Source organism: Nematolebias whitei, chromosome 1, assembly GCF_014905685.2.
Source record: "Nematolebias whitei isolate Nwh7 chromosome 1, NemWhi1, whole genome shotgun sequence".
In the NCBI taxonomy this organism is placed as follows: Eukaryota; Metazoa; Chordata; class Actinopteri; order Cyprinodontiformes; family Rivulidae; genus Nematolebias; species Nematolebias whitei.
In genome coordinates, this window is record NC_056498.1 from 27,777,171 (window position 1) to 27,801,744 (window position 24,574).

The 24,574-nt window shown below is 39.4% G+C and overlaps 1 protein-coding gene across 1 annotated transcript in view; it reads right to left on the reverse strand.

Moving 5' to 3' along the window:
• Nucleotides 1–24,574, reverse strand: part of LOC119427084 (glucosidase 2 subunit beta) — a gene marked incomplete in the record, with an annotated part of 251,558 nt that overhangs the window by 62,197 nt on the left and 164,787 nt on the right. Inside the window, 2 exon segments of the mRNA XM_037695033.1 lie at nt 16,329–16,418; nt 20,003–20,072. Coding sequence (XP_037550961.1) covers nt 16,329–16,418; nt 20,003–20,072 — 160 coding nt within the window.

Below are 24,574 nucleotides of genomic sequence, written 5' to 3' on the forward strand. Positions count from 1 at the left end.
TAAGGTGCTGTGTTTGTATAACAACCCAGTGCACCAGCACAATGACGTCACGTGCGCCTACCTGATCTGATCACGACGGGAGAAGAAGAGAAAATGTTGGTGGTGTGTATGTTTTTAAAGTGTTGGAAACTGACAGCAGAACTGCTATTTGCAATGACTGCGCAGCGTCAGTGATGTGAGGAGGAGGAAAAACGAAGTCCTACAACACTTCGAACCTATTTAATCATCTGATCGATCATTGAGTTCATCATTAAGATTGTATACTCATGTATTGGACTTCTGTTTTAAGTTAATTTTTAATTTAAGAAACTGTCAAGTATATCTATTAATGCACTACTACTTATGCACTTTTTACTTGTCGCTTGTGAATAGGTTGAGTTTAGATTTGTGACAATTTACAATTTGCCCTCTTCGAGTGTTGTCATTGTGTTAGAGAGAGTAAGGTTGTTTTCACACCTGATAGTCCGGTAGACTTGGTTTGGTTGGGGACCAATATTCATAAAATGTTTTTTTACATTTGAGCTGGTGCGTTTGCATTCACACTGCAATGTGCAGTCGAGCCAACCTGTTCCTCCACTCGCCTGTGGTGGCGCTGCACCAAGAACTACTGAAAGAAATGACACAAAAACCTCTGAAGCCACTTCTTCTTCTTCTTCTGGAAATAAAAACAAAAACGGAGTGGCGTTAAATTTTAACGGTTTTAGGAGTTCTGTTTCGTCATTGTTCAACAATCGACTCAGGATGAGCGGAAGATGAAGCAGAAGACCAGGGAGAATGCCGTTTTTCACACAAGGCAAGTTGACAGCTTCATATGAGGAGAAATGCGTGTTTGTTTGCCCTGCGTTGTAGTCCTCTTCCTGCTTGCGGAGCGGTGCCCGGTCTGATTACATTCACACTGTACTCAAATCGCGCTGGACATTTCTTCTACCGGACCGAGACCTAGGTTTAGATCGGGCCAGAGTTTGCCATTTTGTTCTGTGACAGAGTTCGATGGCGACTTCACACCTACCCAAACGAACCGGACTTCCAAGGCAAACGGGCTAGAGTTTGGGACAACAGTGCTGGTGTGAATGCACCCTAAATGTCATGAATAAGTTTGACATTAAACATAATCCAAGTTAAAGTGTTACATCATTTTCAGCCCCCTTTTTGGCATCTGCATTTGGTAGCAGGCCAAACTGACAAAGATCATGCAGAATAATGTAGTATTTTAATTCTACAGCACAGAAAGCTATGTAGACTCTGTAAGTAGATCTAGGAAAACAAATATTGGTATTAGTATTGGCTATTGGCCAAATAAATTTTAACATGTTGGCATATCTTATAGCGGCTAAAAATCCAATATCATGCATCTCTAGTTTCAACAATTCCTTGATTGACTTCAAATTGCAGGCAAGCAGTGTTTCCCCTAGGTCACTAGCCTTAGCAGGGTGCTAAGTTCTCTGGGATTTTGTTAACGGGGTGTGGAGACAGAGACACGTCTGTGATGCACCGTTAGTGCCGGCAGTTATCAAGTGGGGGTTGGGGGGGTTAGGATTGCTAGGCAGGGCGCTCAGTTTCGTTGACGGGGCAGGGCGCCCTTCTTGGATAATGGTAGGGGAAACGCCATGGAAATGCCAAGGTGGGGTAGATGTATGAGTGCGGGCAATACTAACATTGGAGAATGGGATTGTCTCTTTAATTCTTGTGAATTTTCCAAATAATGTAAAACATCAGGTATGTGGTATGTACTAGGTGAAAACAAGAACATAAAATACTTTATTTTTAACAATACCAAATCACAAAGTTTGTCAAACCTCTGTAGGATGAATGGTCAATGTTTGTTTCTTTTAACGGTACATTTTTGTTTCTTCAGATGGCCACTCCTGCTGTGAACTGGGCAGAAATCTGCACGTTTGTCCAGCGGCTTACAGGAAGAGCTCAGCATCCCGACAGACAAAGGGTGTGCTGAGTCACAATTGAGAGAGGGAGGGATGCAGTGATTCAGCAGGAAAATAAGCTGTCTGTGTTCCTCAGCAAAGTTTCTGGGAAACATGAGGGCCACAGTTTCTAAACCTGAAAATAAATCTCTTCTTTTGGCTCAGCACTGGTCTACAAACTAAAGACAAACATCCTCGAGAATCTCCTCAGTTCCTAAAGTTCACCAACAACTTCCATTTAGTGGTCTTCTTGCTACTAGAACGTGTTAGTCACTTGTGAATTTCACAAAACAAAAAAAGCAAACTGTCTACTTTGTTAACCGAATATCACATCCTGAACTTCATTCTCATTTTTTTAAAACTAGGAATGGACCAACAGAATCAGTGACAGCAGCACAAACAGTTGTTTTAGCATCACCCCAGTAATCATTGAATGGAATCGTAGTGCATTTTTGATCAAGATTGATTTACTTTTCCATATTTGTCAGTTTTCTAGTCCTAAAAACATGATTGCATGTCTTTCACCTTTTGTCCTACATAGAAGATCAAAGACACCCTCCATATGTCCATCAACCCGTGTTGTGAGCTTGAAAACTTGAAAAATAAGTGAGATACCAACTTCCATTTTGGTTGCATCTAGGCATAAGAAAGGTCTCCATCAAAAATTGGGTTGCCACATTAATATAAAAAATAGCCACCATTATATATATATATATATATATATATATATATATATATATATATATATATATTAATATATTGATTAGGGGGACCGAAGATTAATCTATGGTGGCCAAGGCCACCTTTGACCACCCCATGCATTTGCCAGTGTCTGGTAATGAATAAAATTGCTTCCTCCACAAGCCGCAATCCATCACTATGTACTGTCTCAGATAAGCCAATAAAAATAAAAAAAATTTTAAAAAACTATCTTAATCCGTATACAATGCAAATTCTACCTACTATAGTATCTTGCACCAAAAGCATTAAAGTTTACTCAATTCTAGTCCGAATAACACTCATCTCAAAAACTACAAAACGTTCATTATTCAAATCCCTCAGCGGCCGGGGACATCGGCGCACCACTTGTTTTCTTGGCATCAAGAAGATGAAATACTCATTTTATAACCTACAATAAAAGCCAAATTAATCACTGTTGCAAATATGGCAGCTTTGTTGACACATTTTATATCTTATTGCTCTTCTCTTTTTAAAGTACTCAGCAATAGACTCAGGGAGGCATCTCTTTAGCTACAGTAGCACGTCTCTCTGCTATCGCTTGACTGATTAGTAGCAGATAGACGCCGAAGCATCATATGTGAGCTGCTGCAAACAGTATGAGCACTGAAGTCCCAGTGTGTATTTACTTTAAAAAATATGCATGTGAAAGAAAGAAATTGTTTTTCCAACTTTCTCTGAGTGATTGTTCAACATCTAAAAGCCAATCATTAATCCACAGATGCTTTCCTTAACATATGTAAACATTTATTTTATTAGAATTTTATTTTAATAAGAATGACACTTGACAAGATTTTATGACGTCATTTAGCGTTATTTTCTCCATTTCCCAACATAGAATGATTTTACTTCAAAATTGTGGCATAAAAAGTGATCAATATGCACTCCGAAGAATGCTCTGCCTTTACTTCCTGTAAGTTTATTCTCCTTATACGAAAACCAGTAATAATTGGAGAAAAACAATTATGTAAAACGCTTGCCGTTCTTCTTTATATTTTTAATAATTATTTGACGTCTACAGATAGCAGATGGCTTTCTATTTTAAGAGCCTAATGTTGTTGTCAAAAATCATTTTCAGAAGGACAGTATTAGTGTCTCGCTGTTATGAAATCATCTTCGTAAATCTGCTGTACAGGGCTCCTCATTATGGAAGCCAAGAGAGGGCATGATTTAAAATATATTTTGATGTTATTCCAGAATAATGAGTTGTTTACTTGAGATAAGTTGTCTATCTCACAATCTTGAGAAAAGAAATCCTGTTTTCTTGCACTAATGAGTTAATATAAGTGCATTCACTAGCCATTTTAGTAGGTGCCACTTATTAGTACTGGGTTGGAACACTTTTCCATCTGAACTGCCTTTATTCTTCTTGGTATACAGTAGATTCAACAAGGTGTTCAAAAAAATCCTTAGAGATTCTGGTTCATACGGACATCATAGCATCGTTGCTCCAGATTTGTCAGCTGCACATCCATGATGTGAATGTCCTGTTCCATGGTGCTCAACTGGATTGAGATCTGGTGGCCATGGAGTGCTATTGGAGTCTAATGGCTTGAGACTCATCAGAGTAAACAAGATTTTTTCAACCTCTTATGGTCCAATTTTTCTGAGCCTGTGTGACTTGTAGCCTCAGTGTCTTGTTTTTAGGTGACAGGATCGGCACATGGTGTTATCTTCTGTAGGTTCTATACTACACATGTGTGCGTTCAGAGATGCAGAACGTTGTTTGTAATGAGTGGTTATATGGGCTACTGTTGCTTTTCTATCATGTCAAACCAGTCTGCCCATTGCCCTCTGACTTCAATAAGTAAGGTTCACCCACATAAACTCTAAACTCTGAAAAGAGTCCAACAAAGTTAAGTCAGATCCTCTGGATGGTTTATTTTTGTTGAAACATTTCATGTTTCGTCCAAAAGACTTCATCAGTCCGAGGAGCCACAACAAACTCAGTCTTAAAAATGGCACCTTACATAGTGGGTCAACCAGTTTGAAGAAACCATCCAGAGGACCTGGCTTAACTTTGTTCAATGTATCTACCTGGATTATTGGGGCAGCTGTGACTGAGTGGTTAGAGCAGTTGCCCTCCAATGGGAAAGTTGGGGGTTCAATTCCACAAGCAATCACACGTTGAAGTGTCCCTGGGCAAAACACTGAACCCCTCATTGCCTCCGGTGTGTCCCATTGGCGTATGAATGTGATCTAAAGCACTGATTAGTCTCTACAGATTCAGATTAGCTGTGTAGAGACCTAGTAGAGTGCTGTATGAATGGGTAAATGAGGACACAGATTGTGTTGTAAAGCTCTTTGAGTATCTTGATAAGATAGAAAGGTGCTATACAAGTACAGTCCATTTACCATTATTGAGCATGAAGACTGGGTTTGTTGTGGCTCCTCGGACTGATGAAGTCTTTAGATGAAAGACAAAACATTTCAACAAAAAGAAACCGTCCAGAAAACCTGACAACTTTGCTGGATTTATCTACCTGGATTATTGAGCATGAACTTTGATATCTGGAAAGAGTTGTGTATGAAAACTGACAATAACAACAATGACATCTTTAAAGTCACATAAATCCCCTTTTTATTCTGATACCTGGCTGGAACTCAACAAGCAGTCTTTACTATGTCTACATGCCTAAAGGTATAGAGTTGGTGCTATGTGAATGTCTGATTGGCTATTTGTGTTAAGAATCTGAACAGGAGTTTTTAGTAAAGTGGCAGATGAGTGTATACAATTCAGCCCAAAAGTATTGTATTTCCTTGTAACAACTAGCATTATTTTAAAAATAGAACAGTCGACTCATGATCTTGAGAACTGAAGAATGGCTTTCTTCCAACTTCAAGAAAGACATTCTTGGCTTGTGTACGTCATATCCTTGTTGCGATCAACATTTTCAAACCTATTCGAAAGCTCTCGGTTCAACACGGAGTCTCTTTTCTTCTTTAAAAGAAGCCGTTGTTCTGGTAAAGCCTTGTGACGTTCCGCAGACAGTTGGAAGTGTCACTTGTGCTCTGTTATCCTTCTCTTTTCTCTGTCAAAGCTGAACTGCGGTGGCAGGCGTGACTCACTGAAGTGCTGTATTTTCTTATGACATGAGAGCAGAGGCTGAGTCAATCTGACCTGAGAGTCTTGCATAAATCACTGCCCTTCCATTTACGTTGCTTTGAGGAGTGTCAACAAATCCATGGGAGAAATATTAGAGTCTGCTGTAGGTAGGGACTCCACCTCTGAGAACTCATTATGGGGTGTATCCCTTCATGCTGAGCCGGGCTGTATTGACTGAGTTGCTGAGCTAATTTCTGATTCTCCCATGTTTTAAAGGCTCAACTTGTGATAAGGAAACATCAGCAGCCTCAGTGAGTCTTTCTTGGGAGGTGGGTGGATTTCACTAACTAAATGTAAGGTAATATAAAACAAGGGCAACTGGAGGCTTAAAGAAAGGTGCTTGGAAAAAAGCAATAAAGGCCATTAAATGATAATGAACCAAGAACAAGCCCTCTCTGTAGCTTTTATTCATTTTGTTTATGGTCTTTAGAGAAACTGATGAGAAGGCAAGGTGGAAGGTGCTACTACACAGCATTTAGCTTCTGATCTTGCTGTTAACCATTCTACTTGAAAGTGCTCAAGAATGAAAAGCCAATTTTTTCCTCTAACTTTGGAAACAAAGTAACATTTCATTAAAAATCCATCCATCCATTACCTTTCCCCTCTTCTTCCATTTCGGGTTGTGGGGGTCTCTGGTGCCCATGTCCAGCATGTCACTGTGCGAGGGGCAGGGGACACCCTGGACATGTCTCCAGTCCATCACAGGGACACATAGAAACAAACAAGACAAACAACCATTCACTCTCTCACTCACACCTAGGGACCATTTAGAGTTACCAATCTGCCTAACATGCATGTTTTTGGTCTGTGGGAGGAAACCAGAGTACAAACAAATAAATAAATAAAATAAAATGGCCACCTAAACCCAGTTTGCTGAAGGTATGAGGCAAAATCAAAATCAGTACAGTCAGCAGTGCTTTTCCTAGATAACTTGCCATGTCCATGATTTGGGGGGTTGGCAGACACATTTGAGCTGTGCACTGTTTGTATCAACAGTTTTAGAGTGTGTGTGGTGTGTGGTGTGTGTGTGTGTGTGGGGGGGGGGGGGGGGGGGGGGGGCAAAATGGGGGAGGGGTGTTGTTTTCTGCAGACCAAAAATTTTCTGGCAGGTCATCTGGGCAGTTTTTTTTTTTTTTTTACTGAAACGTTTCACCTTCCATCCAGAAGGCTTCATCAGTCAAGGAAACACACAACACAAAACTGATTCTTCCACCAAACAGCTTACTCCAAAGTGGAACAAACCAGTTATGTTGGTGCTAAGATGGTGTCTTTGGCACGCCCCCTCCTCCATGCCGGCCCTCTTCCTCATCAAGAGTCATATCAAACTGGTTCAAAACCAAAACAGTCCATGCTCAATAATCCAGCTATACAATCCAACAATTTTCAGTCAGGTCATCTGGACATTTTCTTTTTTTGCTGAAACGTTTCATCTTCCATCTGGAAGGCTTCATCAGTCAAGGAAACCCACAACACAAAACTGATTATTCCTCCAAACAACTTCCTTGACTGATGAAGCCTTCCAGATGGAAGGTGAAACGTTACAGCAAAAAAAAAAAAAAACTGTCCAGATGATCTGACTGAAAATTGTTGGACTGTATACCTGGATTATTGAGCATGGACTATTTTGGTTTGTACCAGAGTTTTAGCATGAGGGTTCAGCGTGAGGGAAGCGCATTGAGCTTCTGTAGCTAGCACGCTTGTACTGTATTGCCACACTGCGAGCGAGCTTAGCGCTATGGGGACGCAGTTTGGTTTGGTGGGCAGGGCACTCGGTTCTGTTGACAGGACGGGATGCCCTGCTTGTATAATGGTAGGGGAAACACTGGTCAGTATAAAAATGAGAAACAAATCTTAGCTGACAATCTAAAAAGTGAAATATAGACTATAGATATTAACATAACAAATATAATTAATTTTAATATAATGCACAACATGATTAGAAATCTAGCTTTCCTCAAAGCGATGCATGTCACCTATTGCTTTTCATGATATAAGTTTAGACTGAGCTCATCTTTTGTTGGGAAATGACAGATTTATAGTTGATTTGGTTACTTCTGGAAAATAACATTATGAACAATCTCACACAATATTGAAAAATCTTGTGCAATCTGTTAAGGCTTGAAGTATGTGTTGTGATTGTCTCTCAGCTAAAACCACACTGAACTGTAACTCAATACCTGCAAACCTGACTGAGCCATAGCCATATTTGTTTTACAATACGATACAACTTTATTTATAAAGCACTTTAAAAACAACACCGTTGGCCAAAGTGCTGAGCGAGTTTTGACTAATGCTGATAAGTAATAGAAGCCATCTTGAATTTGCATAACTCCAGAAGGCGAGTTGTAGATGTACATCAAAGGTTTAGTTTTTGAGAATTTAATCAAAACCTGTACTGGTTCACATATATTTTGCTGACAGGGTTAAAATAGTCAGTAGCAAAGCTCTAAACACAAATATCAAGTGATCAGTGAGCCCTTTAGTTATGAGTTGGGAATGACTCTCAGCTTCTATGACACTAAAATTTATCTCAATATTTGTAAATTGTTTTTTTTTGCCATTTTTGTGTTTACTAAGGTATATTAACTGTGGCATCCATCTCTAATTATCCAATATTTCCAATTTCCGTTTGTGAGTATCATTAAAATTCTTTGTGTTTCGTGAGATATTTTTCTACATAACAAATAAACACTCGCACACAGACATGGGCAAAAACATTATCACTCAGCTTTCATTTTTTAGGAATGGGCAATAAAAATGAGCAAAGCAAAGTTCAGCAAAGCAAAGATCAGCGGCTTCACATACTTTGTAACATTTCTTGCTGCTACAAAATGAAACAATTTCCAAATATGATAATTGGCAGATTGGAAAAGGTTTCAACTAATGATTAAGAAACTAGAAATAAAAAAATTGTGACTTTTTTTTCCCCATTTTCAAAGAGCTGAAGCTCTTCTACTGTTCCACTCTTTGGCACAGGATGGAGAGCTATAAAAAGCTCTTGGTTTATGTGTCTGTCAAAGTCATATCTTTTCAGGATCACGGTTCAAGGCAAACAGCGAGGAGAAAGGGGGGCAGGGAGGGGAACTGGTACACAGCTGAGAGGGAGCTGGTAGGTCAAAGCACCTACTGCAAAGTTGATAGCAGATTTTTTTTATCTTTATTTGAAGGTTGAAAAATTGCATGATGTGTATGATGATAAAAGGCAAAAAATGAAAAAGAAAAAAGTAGTCCATTTATCTCATTATCACTGATATATACCTGTATATTCTAATTCAAGATCATAAAACAAGTAAACATTGTAAAAGTATAAATGCAGTGTTAATATCCCTATGACATCTAGTGCGATGATGCCACATTCCACAATAGTCCCCCCCCCCCCCCCCCCCCCCCAAAAAAAAAAAAATCCTATTCAGCTCTATTCAGCGTGTTTACATTGAGTCAATTCACAAGAAAAGTCATCTTCAGGGTACCCAGCATTTCATAAAAATAAAATCCCTTGTCGTTTTTCTGAATAAATCCAGAAAATCCAAGAGAAATTTCAGTCACATGAAATGCTCAGGACTCAGCATCTTAAGTAGAGGGTGTGTCACATTCAGAGATGACAGTAAGTATATTTGTAACCTATGGTATTTGTAAAAAATTTATTTCGGCTGCTCCCATCTGCAGGGGTTGCCACAGCGAGCAAACTCATGAAATATTTGGCAATTGTTTTACAAAGGATGCCCTTCCTGACGCAACCTGGGCTTGAATCCGCAGCCTCAGGGTTACAAGACCTCAACAGTGACCACCGAGCGGTAATCATGCATAACATCAGATACTAAAACGCCACAAGAGCCAATCAGTAAGGACTCATGTACTTTTTACACTGTAGAAGCAGATCATGGAGTCTGTGAATATAGAATTCTAGTATTAATACAAGTAAACATCAAAATCTCAGACAGATCATATTTTATTCAGCAGATCAGTGTTTAAATTCCCTTTGTTTTCCCTGTCTGGAAAATGGGAATTTCATTTTCCAGAATTTCCACAAGTCTGACCTTCCAGAGTCGCTGGGAACCTTTATGGCGCTACAAAGAAAATAGGTCCAAAGGTAAAAACAAACTGCTAATTATCACCATTTTGGGCCCTGACTACACTACTCCGTTTATATATCTTTCAATGTATAGTTTGTCTTCTTTTGGAGAAAAATATATGTCTGTCCACACTAACAAACTATCCATTCATCCATAGATCCAACTTCTACCGCTTATCTGTAATTGGGTCGTGGAGGCAACAGGTTCAGGAGAGAAACCCAGACATCCCTCTCCCCAATGACACTTTTCAGCTTATTCTGAGGGACTCTGAAGCATTCCCAGGACAGAGAAGATACACAATCCCTCCAGCGACTTTTGGTCCTGGAAAACCTCTAAAGGGAGGTGTCCAGCATGCATCCTGGATGCCTCATCCAACCCATCAGATGCACGAACCACTTCAACAGACTCCTTTCGATGCAAAGGAGCAGCGGCCTACTTCGAGCTTCCCCCGGATGATGGAGCACTTCACCCCATCTCTAAGGCTATGCCCAGCCACCCTGTGAATGAAGCTCTTTTCGGCCACTTGTATTCAGGATCTCGTACTTTCAGTCATGATCCAAACCTTATGACCATAGGTGTGGGTTTGAGTGTAGACAGACCAGTAAATTGAAAGCTTTGCATTTCAACTAAGCTCTCCCTGCACCACGACAGACCAAAGCAATGATTATCATTATTGAAGAAAAGGTGCCATCCTACCATCACTCGTGAACAAGAAGCCTAAATACTTGAACTCCTCCATCTGAGGCAAACACTCTCCCCTGACCCAGGGGCATTCCATCAGTTTCTAGTCGAGAACCATGGCCTCAGATTTTGAGCAGCTAACTCTCATCTCAGCTGCTTCACACTCGGCTGTGGCTGTGAACCACCCCAGTGCATGCTGAAGGTCTTGGCCTGAAGATGGCAAAAGAACAACATCATCTGCATAAAGCAGAGATGTGACCCTCAGGTTTCCAAATCAGACACCCTCCTCTTCACGACTGTGTCTCGAGATTCTGTTCATGAACACCACAAACAAGATTGGAGATGAGGGACAGCCTTGGTGGAGTCAAAATCATACTGGCAACAAGGTCACCGAGAATACAGACACAGCTCATGCTTTGGTTATACAGGGACTGGAAAGCTCTTAAAAGCAACCCAGACACCCCATACTCCAGCAGCACCCCCCAAAGAATGCTTTGAGGAACATGGTCATAAGCCTTTTCCAGGTTCACAAAACCCATGGAAACTGGGGAGGCAAACTCCCATGACTCCCTTAGCAACTCTGCAAGGATGAAGATCCAGTCAACTGTTCCATGACCAGGACGAAAACCACACTGCTCCTCCTGAATCCGAGGTTTGACAATCGATCAGTCTCCCTTCCAATACCCAAAAGTAAACTGTCCCAGGGAGGGTGAGAAGTGTGATCCTACGATAATTGGAGCACACTCTCCGGTATCTCTTTTTAAAAATGATAACAACAAACAAACTAAAAACAGTATAATACCAATGCTGTGCCAGTAGGTGGCAATAACATCAACATTACCAACATACAAAAAACACTGAGGACGAACATTCATAACTCGGCTAAAGAGTCATCTAAAACAGTTGTAGCTTTTTTTTTTTTTTAAAGATACTATTTATTTATTTTCGTCTCTCTTGGATCTTTTCAATACACTAGGATTAAAAGGGGATAAAGCAAGACAAGTCTGTGGACAAAATTTTAAGATATAAAGAATTGCAATCTACGAGTAATCTGAGTACTTGATATAGATGACTCGATGACTACAGCACTGACATTTAGCTCAATTTCTGTAAAACTGACTGAGTTTCAGTCATGTTTGATAAGGTGATTATCTGGTGTAGCCATCTTGAATTGTATTGGCACCAAAAGATAATCACTTGTGTGGACGGTTGTTTGTAGATCCAATAAATAATTTGAAAGTTTTAATAAAATCTGTCCAGTGGTTCATGAAATATTTTGCGAGACAAAAACGTTCATGCACATCTAAGGCCCACCTTTAAAAACTGGCCAGCAACAAAAAATACTTCTAACCACTAAAAAATGTGGTCATCTGACTTTCTGAGGCTCACAAGGATCTCAAAGTACATTGTAGGTCATCTACCTGCCTTCTGTATTGATTTCACAGCTTCAGAGATGCTTCACTCACCGCTGGAGTCAGACCGTACTTTTCTTTTAACAAGATATTGGCCCTAACCTGTTCTGTTCCCACCCACCTGCAGAAAAAAGTACAATAATGGTGGGAAGAGCTGCCTATTGAGAAAGAATGGGCCCAGAAGTCACACTGGAAGAAAATTCCTTATTTAAAAATACAGTGAGAAAAGTTTTCTGATTTCTCCTTGAATTTGTGAAGTTGAAAATAGCAGACGTAAACTCTAAAGCAGAGTTTGTATTGGCAGTATTAAAAGAAGTTCTACTGGTATAAATATATACTAAGCGCAGATACTCTATTAAAGCTCAATCCTAATGGGTAACTTACGGTGGCCCTGAGGTGTAAATGAACATTTGAAAAACAGATTTATATTAAGCAGAAGCAGAAGTGGCTGGCGCAGAAGTGGGTGAAGTGGAAATGGCCAGAATCACGTGAAAAAACAAACACGGAATTGCATTTGAAAAAACGGAATTACATTAAGCCAAACCACCTCAGGGCCACCGTAGTTCTATGTTAATAAAGTTAAAAAAAAACAACAAAAAAAAAACAGTAACCCCCCCCCCCACCCACCATCACCACTTCTGGTTTGGCTTAATGTAATTCTGTTTTTTCAAATGTAATTCTGTTTTTTTACAAATGTGATTTTGGCCACTTCCGCGTTTCTGGCCATTTCCGCTTCCGTCTCCGCCGCTTCTGCCGCTTCTGCCGCTTCTGCCGCTTCTGCCGCTTCTGTTTTGGCTTAATATAATTCTGTTTTTCAAACGTAATTCCATTTTTTTTTATGTTGTGTTTTTGTTGCGTCTTTCGAATGTAATTCTGTTTTTTCAAATGTTGTTAATTTACACCTCAGGACCACCGTAGTAACTAGTTCACTTATTATCCTGATGCATGCTCAACAATCCAGGTAGAAAAATCTAAAACAGTTACATCTGGTCCTCTGGACATTCAAAAAGTCTTACATCGAGGAAACTAAACAGCCACTGGCCAAAAGGATGGCCCAGCACAGAAGAGCAACACCATCAGGCCAGGATTCTGCGGTCTACACTCATCTCCAGGCCAGTGGTCACTCTTTCAGGGATGAAGATGTGCACATCCTGGACAGAGAGGAACGATGATTTGAGAGAGGAGTAAAGGAGGCCATCTTTGTGAAAAGAAATCGTCCATCATTAAACAGGGGTGGAGGCCTCCGGGTTCAACTGTCCGTCTCTTACAATGCTGTGATTGCTAGTATCACTCAGCCTCCTGTGAATAGTAAACAGCCATCAGGGTGCTAATGATCCATTGTTAGGCTGATGGTCCTTCTTGAGCATGTGATCAGCTGGTTTTGGTTGTCAGCAGCAAACTGGTTGATCCACTCTGAGAAGGTGCTATTTAGAAGACTGAGCTGAATACAGCACCTCAGACTGAAGAAGTATTTTGGATGAAAGACGAAACGTTTCTACAATTTTTTGTTGTTGTTTTGCTTTGTTTTGTTTTTTGAATGTCCAAAGGACCAGATTTAATTTTTTAGATAGTTCACTTATTAGTTCATTAAACCAAACCAGCTTGCAAGTAAAATTCCAGATTCAGTACTGTCAACAATGAAAAAAAAAAACGCACAAAGACTAGAAATTTTAATAATATATTTTTCACATAAGCAACAACTACAAATAGTTCTGCCTTCTAAATTGCAAACTAAGCAAACAAATCACTCAGACACATATGGGTATGGGGAAACCATTGATTCCAAAGTCGCTTCAAAATGTATTTGCAGAGCAGATCGCATTGTGCAGATCTCAGATAATTTTCTTTTAAAACTGCAACCACCCACAGGCTTCTAAAACTCCAGCTGGCAAGCAATCCTGAGGAGAACAGATTCTTCCCCAGCAGGGGCCACAGGGATGCAGCGGGAAAGAGTAAAAGAAGCTCATTCTGTTGATTAAATTTAGTTGATTTAGCTGCTTGGCTTCTCCAGGGTGACTTGGAGCATAGACATTATCAGCATTTAAATGGTGTCTTTACTAAGATGCTTCGCTTTTGTTACAGACGGTACTTTTATTTATTTATTTTTTCTTGTACAGATGATAAAAGTAAGAAAGTACGCTTCTGGTTGACTTGCTGACTTTAGGGAATGTTGTTTTTCACCGTGGTTTACATTTATTCTGGTCAATTTCATTAGCACACCAAAGTCAATGTTGCAGGATTAGCTAAATGAAAAAATGTGTTATGAAAGGATGAAAAAAATGCACAAATATTACCACATAAACTAATAAAATTTTACAGAGCTCCCTCCAATAGTTGTAAATTCAACTTAGTTCTCAGAGCTAAATTTCTACAGGTGTTTAATTACAGCAGCTCTGTGTTATTGCAGACTAGGAAGGGGTCGATGTTTCCTGTAGGTTCTGAACAATGCTGGCCAATTTTCATTATGAATGGATCTATTGATCTGTCCATCCATTTATACATCCATCCATCCATCCATCCATCCATCAATATATACTGCACATACATAGTTTGTGAGTTTGGTTGGTTGGTCGTATAGTAGGTTTTAATAGGTTGGATGGTAAGTTATTATTTGATTAGCTAGTTGGCTGGTGGGCAGCACAGTTGGGAGAGCTGTCACCTCTCAGCATGAAGGTTGTTGGATCGAATCCCGGCCAGGGTAATTTTTGAGTGGACTTTGAATGTTCTTTGCGTCCATGTGTAGGTTTTCTCTGGATACCCCAATTTCCACACACTGAACAAAAACATGCATTTTAGGCTGATTGGTAATTTTAAATTGTCCCTAGGTGTGAGTGAGAGGGTGGATGGTTGTCTCGTTTGTCTCTATGTGTCTCTGTGATGGACTTGTGACAGGGCATCTCCCGTGTCTCACACAGTGACTGCTGGATTTGGGCACCAGTGACTCCCGTGACCCAAAAAAGAAGAAGCGGGTAAAGATAATGGATGGATGGATGGATGGATGGATGGATGGATGGATGGATGGATAGATGGATGGGTGGGTGGATGGACGGATGGATGGATGGACAGACTTATTGGTTGCACAGACTTGTAGCACAATTAATATAATGTTTAATTGTTTGTTTGATTGTTGGATGGTTGACTGAAAGTTTGTTTGTTTGTTTGCTTGTCTGAATATTTCATTTGTTGGTTGGTTGGAAGGAAAGACAGACTGATCAATACATAAGATATAAAAATGGATGGTTGAATGGTTGATTAGTTGTTTAGCTGTTTTCTTAAATGCACTTTTGTTGGCTTTTACTGAAGAAGTTTTTGTGATTCCGATGATTTCAGGCTGGCCTACAGTTCTTTAGAAATCTTATTTTGGATCAATCTACGCCAGTCCCATGAAACTTAGCACCAAGTTTTAAAAGCATCTCGACAATTTCTTGTTAATGTTACAAACTGTAAAAAAAGAAAGAAAAAAAAGAAAAGGAAAAGGTAATTCAAGATGGTTTTGTGGATTTATATGTATATATATTTTGTTGCCTTATGAAGATAATCAAAGTTGTGAAGTCTAAGTGAGGATGGTCATTTTTTACCTTAATGTTAATTTTTTTGTTTGTTGCCATTTTTATTCTTAAAAGCCACGACGGAGTATTAGGGCCACGCTAAGAAAAAAAAAGAATTACATTACGAGCAAAAAAGTCATAAAATTACAATAATAAAAAGTCATAGTATTACGAGAATAAAGTCGTAATACGTCCTGGGTCGGCTCACACCTGCTGTGGACAGCCTCCAATGCGAGTCACTGTGTTTATGAAGTAGTCCACGATCACTTTTGGATCACTGTTTGCGAAATATGCCTCCATCTATATTATGTGAAGCTAAATCCATCAATGCAGCCATTAATTGCAATGCCATATGGCTTCAGTTTATCATAAGAATTCATACGCCACAGTGCGTTGGACACTCTGCTATTGTGCTGCCAACGTCAACATTCATCATTTTACCGCAGTTGTAAGACTGCTTTTTCATGTCGGAGTTATGAGAATATTATGAGTTTATTCTCATAATATTACGACTTTATTCTCGTAATACTATGAGTTTATTCACGTAATATTATGACTTTATTGTTGTACAACTTTATTCTCGTAATAGGGCTTTAATCATATTCGTAATGTTTTTTGGTTTTTTTTGCGTGGTTTTAATCATGGTCAGGGACAGTCTTTTTTTTTTTTTTTTTTTAAGAAACCTTGTACAACTAATAATATGCACTATTTTTATTGGTGTATTTTCAGTGCGAGGTTACCAAAATCACTCTGTCATTCCTTCTATAGAGCCATCCATTTTGAACTAATTTTTATCAAAATGTCTGACAATAAATCTTTGAAGTAATATAAAGAAATCTGTCAGTACTTACTCGTATACTTGCAGCTTGTAGCATTGGCCACTCAAAAATAAAAACTCCCAGTCTGTTCCATAGTCTATCTCCAGCTTCTTCTGCAGATCACTAAAAAAAAGGCACAAAGTGGATCAGGATCACTCTGAACTTGAATAATTTGCATTATATATATATATATGTATATATGTATATATATGTATGTATATATATATATATATATATATATATATATATATATATATATATATATATATATAAGTTTAATAATTTTAAAAACATCTCATCATGTCACTTATCAAACAGACACCTTAAATCAACAATACGTTTTAATAGAAAACGTACAACTGAACATACAACACAGTTTTTAATGTGTTGCAGACTGTTTTAGTAACTTCTTGGTGACTCAGAACAGCTCTGACAGCATAACTTTATTTTCCTTGCCTCTTTAAGCAACAAGGAAATTAAAGGGGCTTCTTGGGTAGTTTGTTGATGAGGTAGCCCTTTCAAGCCCGTTTCTATGCTGTGTCTTCAATTATCTGAGCTACTGAGGGCTGGTCTTCCCCACTAATGGCAGATAAGGCAAGTGAGCTCTATCTTTAATGGTGCACAAGCCCTCATTTCCATATTTATAACCCAGAATTGTGAATGGGGTTAACAAATGTTTAGGCAGAGTGACTGTTCCGCTTGAGGTTGATAAGGCAGGGTGGTGTTGGAGGACGAAATGGGATTAGAAAAGCAATGCCAGTTGCATATCCATGTGTGCATGCCATTCCTATTAAGGCCAGACGTCATGAGATTCATGCACTGTCATTTTTTGTGTAACGGTAAATTATATTTGCAATACAAGCTGAATGAATTAAGAGGGAGCGCTCTGAGTTATACCACGAAAAGGTTTGAATGCACAAACAAGAAATTATTTATAAATCCATAAAGTACAAGACATGTATATCATTGACTAATTTGATCAAAAGTGACTGGAACAAGGAGGACAAAAACAAAACTGGAGTAAATAAAGTCATGCCTGATTCTGTTTTTCATTTCACCTCATGTAAGAATTTGTTTATGCGGAGAAAAAAAAAGTCTTGACCTTTCAGTAACTGCCATCGCTGTACTTGGCACTTCCCTCTCCTTTTACTGTAATGAAGGCTTTGCAAGTCCAAAGGGCCACTGAAGTTATTCAGCAGCCATTGTTGTCTAACTCTATGAAATCTGAAGAAGGTACCAGAAATTAAGTGTTCAAATATGCTCATGTTTTAAGTTATTAGGATGGGAACACAAATTTGTGAGAACTCTGCCACGTATCTATGTGTTGTCTGCTTATCTTGAGACTAAGGAATATGAGGAACAAGCTACAGTGTGGGGTAATCTTGCTTGTAATGTTTGTCATCGAGTTTTTCTTTGTCGTGGAAGAGTCAAAAGTCCTAATAGACAAAAATCAGCTGTGTTGGGTCAAACTGTGGTTTAAAATTTGATATTACCCATCTTCACTGAAGGGCAGCTACATGCTACTCTGTCTGAACTCAGTATTACAAAACCTTGGTGGTAAATCATGTCACACTATACAATGGAGAATTAAAGACACCGTAAAGTGAGTGCTCTTGCTGTAGCAGAATCGCATGAACCCCAAATATTTGACAGGGATATCTGCATTATAGTTATGGAAAACCAAGCATTAGAGCAAACAGATGTATTATTTCTGACACAGCCTAACATTTGCAGTCAACTGTCTGATGGTGAGTGGGCTAGCTTGACTGTTGGTGAGCCTGTCACGCTGAATGACAAAAGACCACCGATTCAAACTCACAGCTAAAGATTTTCTTATAATTCCCTTGCATACATAAATTCTGTCAATGACGGCCACAGATTCTATGGTATGAAACCGGTTTAACAAATATTTTGTTAAACAAACCTTTGACAGCCATGACAGCATGGCTCTAATACTCATGCAAATCTTTTATTTTTTGGTTGGAAATAACCCCCAAGATTTCAAACCAGTAATATTTGGTGTATGGAAAAAAGTCAATGATTGAGAAAAAATTATATATAGTATGAATGAAAAATGAGCTATTAGTCTAGGAAATTATTTTAGCCAAGTGCAGAAAGATGTTGACAATATCGCCACCTACAGGCATGGAATTCTCATTCTTTACCTTTAGTCAAAGTTATTGCTTCCAGTTCGGTTGAGGATCAATTTTATTCAAACGGTGAAAAAACATACCAGTTTAAAACAAATGTAAAGTTGTGTAGTGGGGCCTATGATTGGCTGATGTAGATAGGCCTGTCACGATAACAAATATTGCTGGGCGATTATTGCCTCAGAAATTATTGCGATAAACGATAATATTGTTTGAAATTTGATAAATAGAAATTGTTGTCAAATTTAAGAAGAAACGTTTGGTAATTTGTCTTGCATGTAGTACCTGTTTTGACTACCGGATGGCAGTACAAGACTGTTTGAACTGAAGGATGGATAGTGAGGGAACGAGCAGCGCGTCTTTAAGTAGATGGGAGGGAGGCCCCTTGATGTGACATGGGCTGTCTCTCTTCAGTTCTCAAAATGGCGGACGCTCAATGTGGTCTGAGCTCTTTAGCACAGCATTTTTCCCACAAAGCTTTTAATAAAAATCAGTAAACAAGTTCTCAGCTTCTTTTTGCAAAGAAAAACTTTTTACATGAAGGCATGGGTTTCAGCCATGAATTTTGGAGCTTTGACAAGTCGGAGGTTTTTTCCCTGAGGTCAGCCTGTTAGCTTAGCTTGTAGCTTAGCTTCTCAGCTTAGCTGCTTTTAATGATCCAAAAACACGATTTTGGACGGTTAAAATGGATTTTCAAGAGAAAAGAGAAAGGGAGGGGTCAGTGAAGAGCACCAGAGTTGAGCTTTTTGTCATCCAGTGTCTTCAGACAGAGAGAGATACGAAGAAACGATAAAGCCGATAAATGAAAATACGGTTGACAATTTTCATTCATCATGCGATTAATTGATTTATTGTTTATCGCGACAGGCCTAGATGTAGATATCGTCTTTGGTCTTGCCCTGTGTGTTTTTTTTTTTTCATGATGTTCTTCTCTGATTCACATTTTGTTTCTTTCATATTTTTTTCTTTGAAGAAAGTTGGCATCTAGATAAGCCTCAAGATAAAAATGGTCTAATCATCATTCAAACTATGTGTAGTGTCCTCTTCAATGCCTTGACCTCTACATGGCCTTTGTCCACATTGGTTAAGTCATAAGTCCATCCATCTATACATCTAGTTACCAAGAGGTCAACTTTCTGAATTAACACTGAATAAATGAAGAATAAAAATTTCACTAATTTTAGCCATGACTGCTTTTAACGGTGCTACAAATACTTTGAGATACCTCATACCCGATCTGGCACTCCCCTGCTCTAAGTGCATTGAGATGAGGTTTACCCAGCAGAGCACAGTAGGCAGCCGATAGTGTTTTTCTTGACTAAAATTAGCCTTAGGTATCACGGAGTATAAATTCATTACAGTGCAGCTTTCCACACCACTTTATCACAGAAGGATGGAGTCTATTTTAAGTCCTGGTAAGATATGAGGGCATCCTGCTTACTGTAGCTAAGTAGGAAGTGAATGCATCATCTGCACAAAGTGAACAGTGTTTAAGATTTAACCACAAACGTGGCAACAGAAGCCAACTTCTTCCTCTAATTCTTTATTTTCTCATACCTTATTTCCTTGTTGACTGTCTCGTAGGCTTCTTCCACCTTCTTCAAATTGGTAGTCTCCCACTCGGCAGCTAGACAAAACCAAAGGTCACACAAATTAACAATGCTGAGTTGTTGCAACTCAACATATGCGTGCTGCCAAACAGCGGCCTCTTAATATGGACTTTTCCAAGGACGGTGAGAAAAACGAGGCTGCGCATGAACCGCTATTTTCAGGTATGCTGAGTACAGACTGGCAGGCTTATTAGCCTCTTCACACTGAAAATTGTGTTAACTGAGACGGAGAGAAACAAAATCAGAGGGAGTGTGGGTGCAGCAGAAGCTCAGCAATTACATTTGTACATCCGTTTCATCTAGATTTGTCACTTTCACATATGCGGTACATTACATTCATTTATCTGGTGGTTATCCAAAGGACTTTAAGGAGGGAAGTCTGAGATCGTCAGCAATGTATGTTTCTATACAATGATGAAATTAGTTATCTGCATTTAACCCATCACACGTGAGAAACACCCAGGTGGAGCAGTGGGCAGCCATGCAAGCACCCGGTGAGCAATTAGGGATTCTGTGCCTTGCTCAAGGATCATGACGTGGGTTGGGAGTCGAACCTAGACTTTCTGGTCTCAGGTCAGCTGCCCTACCTCTACACCATATTGGCCTCCGAGACAGGGTTTCTAGGTGAGGAACACTGTAGGGGAGGTGGGGGGCCAAGTGGGAGTTTACTATTTTGTCTAAGAATGTTTGTGTATGTGAATAAAGTTGGTGAAGGCAAGTTGGGAATTAAAAAAAAACTTATTTTCTTCTTTTGGCTGCTCCCTTCTTTGGGGATCACCACAGAGAACTATTTATCTAATGAAGACTTGGCAATTGTTTTGACGCCGGATGCCCTTCCTGTTACAACCACAGACCACCGAGCTACCACAGCCCTCTGTGTGGAGCAGAGAGCTGCCATCTAGGGCACCCAAGGGAGCAGATGGTGGGGGTTAAGGGCCTTGCTCAAGAGCCCAGAGTGGGGCCAATGAAGGTGGAGGCAGGTGTGGGTGCTTCACCTTTCACACACACATTTTAATGTTGTTGGTCCGGGAAGTTGAACCGACGACCTTCAGATCACAGGCCCTTCTTTGTCTAGTCTCTGCCTCCCCCGCAATTTTTTTTAATATTCAATAAAAAAATAATATCAATAATTGATATTCAATAAAAAAAAAAAGAATATCAATGGGACAAATAAACTGTGTCAAATTTCCTTGCATTTTATTTGCAGTGTGCAACAAAAGTCAAATATATTTGTGATACATATCTTGTGCAGAAAGTTTGAACTTCAACGTGCTTAAAAACAGCAACAAGTAGAGGTAATAAAATCATCACTACATTAATAACCAGCATTCTTCGAAGGACTGCCTGCTGCTTTTAACTGTGAGAGACACATCGGCTGAATAATTTGTATTTATTAAAAAAAGGGGGTGCGGAAGGAACAGTAGCTTATTTGCGCAAGATTTGACCATTTTAGACAATTCAAAAGCTACTTTGATTGACAAACAACCGTCAGTTGTACGCTCCAATTAAAGATAATCTGAAAACCTAAACTGCGATTGTGTAAAAATCTGAAAAGTTTCTAAAACGCCAGTTCAGCCATGTGAAGTCCAATGTTCTGTAACTTATTTCAACTTTAAATGATGGTTCTGTTGGAATGTTAGAGCTTTAAAGAGGGCTGGGTTTTCTCGTGTTTCACCAAAATGTCACTGGTCTAAATGCTATTTTTTATTCTTTTATTTTGTCAACAATGATGAACCAATTCTAATTATTCTCAATTGAGTCGCATGTTTTGATATATAGTTTGCTAATGATTTAGACACTCCTGAGTTGTTTTTTTTTTTTTTTACATTCTAAGTTGGTCCCAAAACTAACAAATGTACAAATGTAATTTGATGACAAACCTTTCAACAACAGAGAAAAACATGTCAAAGTGATTAAATTGAGACATAAACAGTTGCTTTAATGCTTCATTGGGAAAACACAGACAGTGTTACCTGGTTACTTTCTTTATATTATTATATTTAATTTATGTGGCATTGTGAAGCTGATGTCGGGGTAAAAGTAGACCAGATTTTTTAATTTAATTTAATTTTTTTGTGACTGCACCATGTCAACAGCTGAATGCAAATAAAAGAGTTAAAGGAGGAAAAAAATGGCATAAAATAGAAGTGAAACCCGGCTGGAAAAGACTCCAATTTAACAGCTCGTCGCTGATGGACATGTGGATTTACTGAGGTTTCTGAAAGTGGACAGGTTCGTCTCTGACGTCGGATTAACTCTCACCGGGGCCTGGCGCCGTGGCAACAGAAAGCAGCTGAAAACAAGTGTGTGTGTGTGTGGTGACCAAGTGGGAAGCTATGACAGCACTGGCCTGAATACCAATTATCATGTTCCTTGCATTGCGCAATTCGTCTAATACCTTTTTTCCTCTATTTTCGCTAAACCGAGTATAGATGTATGGAAGCCAAGAGTGAAGCTGTGATTTTCCATGCTAAAAGGTAAGGGCTATTTTTAAAGAACAGAGAAGGGAAGATATCTTCCTGAGCCACTCCCAAACCTTTAAAAAAAAAATCGGTCTTACACACAAACGTTCTCTCCAGTCGTCTCTTGTTCCCGCTCACACACACAGGAATCATCAAGCTTGGCAATGACAAAAGGAGACACAGAATCCCATGTGGGTGACATTTGACCCGTTGCTGCAGCCCTGTTGTATATGGAGAGAGTGGTGATGGGGAGAAGAGGAGAGGCGGGGAGCCGAGGAGAAGGAAGAGCAGCGAGGCGTACAGAAGTACTCAGAGCAGGAAACACGGGGCGAGTACAGCCTCTCCAGTGCTCTCGCCGTCAGTCGAGCCCTATGATAACCTTAAGCTAATGTACGCTATACCAATGAGGCGATTTTAAGACTGAGCCTTTATAGTGTCAATCGTATAATCAATACATTTTCTAGTATTCAAATCACACAACTTGTTGTGTTGTCATTTGCCTGACTGAGGTTTTCTTTATGACCGATCCATATGCCGACACTTATCTTTAGAAATCATGGAAGGCAACGCAAAGATCATTTTGTGACCCTAAAATATGAACGGTGAATAAGTATAGAATGCGCAAAATAAAATAAATAATTAAAAAAAAACATTAATTGAAGACGTTTAAGCCAAAGTTTACAGCAGAGTGGATGATAGTCAACAGTAAAAATGTGTCCATTATTTGGCCACATCCCAAATTTGTCAAATTTGATGTTTTATTATTATTTTTATTATTATTTAGGTCCAGCATTTGTGGATAAGCCCTGTTACAAACCAAATGAAAAGTACGCCTGTTGTGAAAAGCAAGCCTATTGGGTAAAGCACACAGACACGTGTTAACACTGGTTTTAATAATACAGTAGTCACTTGCTACTTGGCTGTTCGACTTTCACGGATTCGCTCTTTCACGGTTTTTCAACGATTGTCAACTTTAATATTACTCACGTGATTGTGATGGTACAGTTAAAAAGTTAATGAAAAAAATAATACTAGTTTCCTTTCAAAAACCCTACCCAGTATCGCCAGTCCAAAAGGACTACATTACCCGCAAGGCAACAGTGTATGTCCCAGAATTCAACAGTGCTTCCAGCCTGCTGCTTTCTGCCAAACTGGAAGGAAATTTTGGATCCGATCCAAACCAGCCTAAAACGTTTGGTCCTTATTCATAGTGACTTCGGCACTCAGTGGCTGCAGGGAACCAATCAGAACCAGACGAGGACTACTTCCAGCCTCATCGGTCAATCTGGGTGCTGCTTGTCAGCCCAGGGAGCATCTCGAGCGGGGAGGCGTTGCTTGGAGGTCCGGTGTCATCCCTGGAGCTCACCCAGACTTTTTTCATCCATGTCCCTCTGGATTATTTGAACTTGATTGGGACCATTGTGTGGTTTTGTGCTGGCTCTCCGAAGGTCCGGCTCTCTCCAAAAGCGTTTGGTGATCAACAGCTGCAGAGATCAGAACCGGACCAAGGCTGGTGAGTCCCCATATAAAATTCTGCAGTAGCTACTGTGCAGTACATATATGTACGTTGTTAAAATTATATAGGTTTAAGAGTTTAGAACATTGCAAGAGTGTGGGAAAACCTAAACTTTGGCCTTGATTTCAATCACAAAAAGGAGCAGTTAAAATATTTCATTGCGACATGAGACACCCGTTCAGTAAGTTGATCATTAGTTGTTGATTCCTTTTACTGTAAACAGGCATTGTATAGATTTATAGGAGGGAAACTAGTGACCAAACCATCAACAAGCTTGGCATCCAACCTAAATATGTATGCTTGTTAGATGTCTGTATGCTAGTACAGCTGGATGGAGACTTCCTGTATGGAGTTTACTTTTGATTTGTACATGTGTTTGTCCTCTCAACGTCCAAAAACATGCACATCAAGGACAGTGACTTCAAAATTGCCCTTAGTCCTGAGTGTGATAGGATTGTCTCTCTCTTTTATCTCTTCTTGTGATGAATTGGAGATCTGTCCTGAGTGTACCCCCTCCTTAACCTTATGATCAATAAAGATA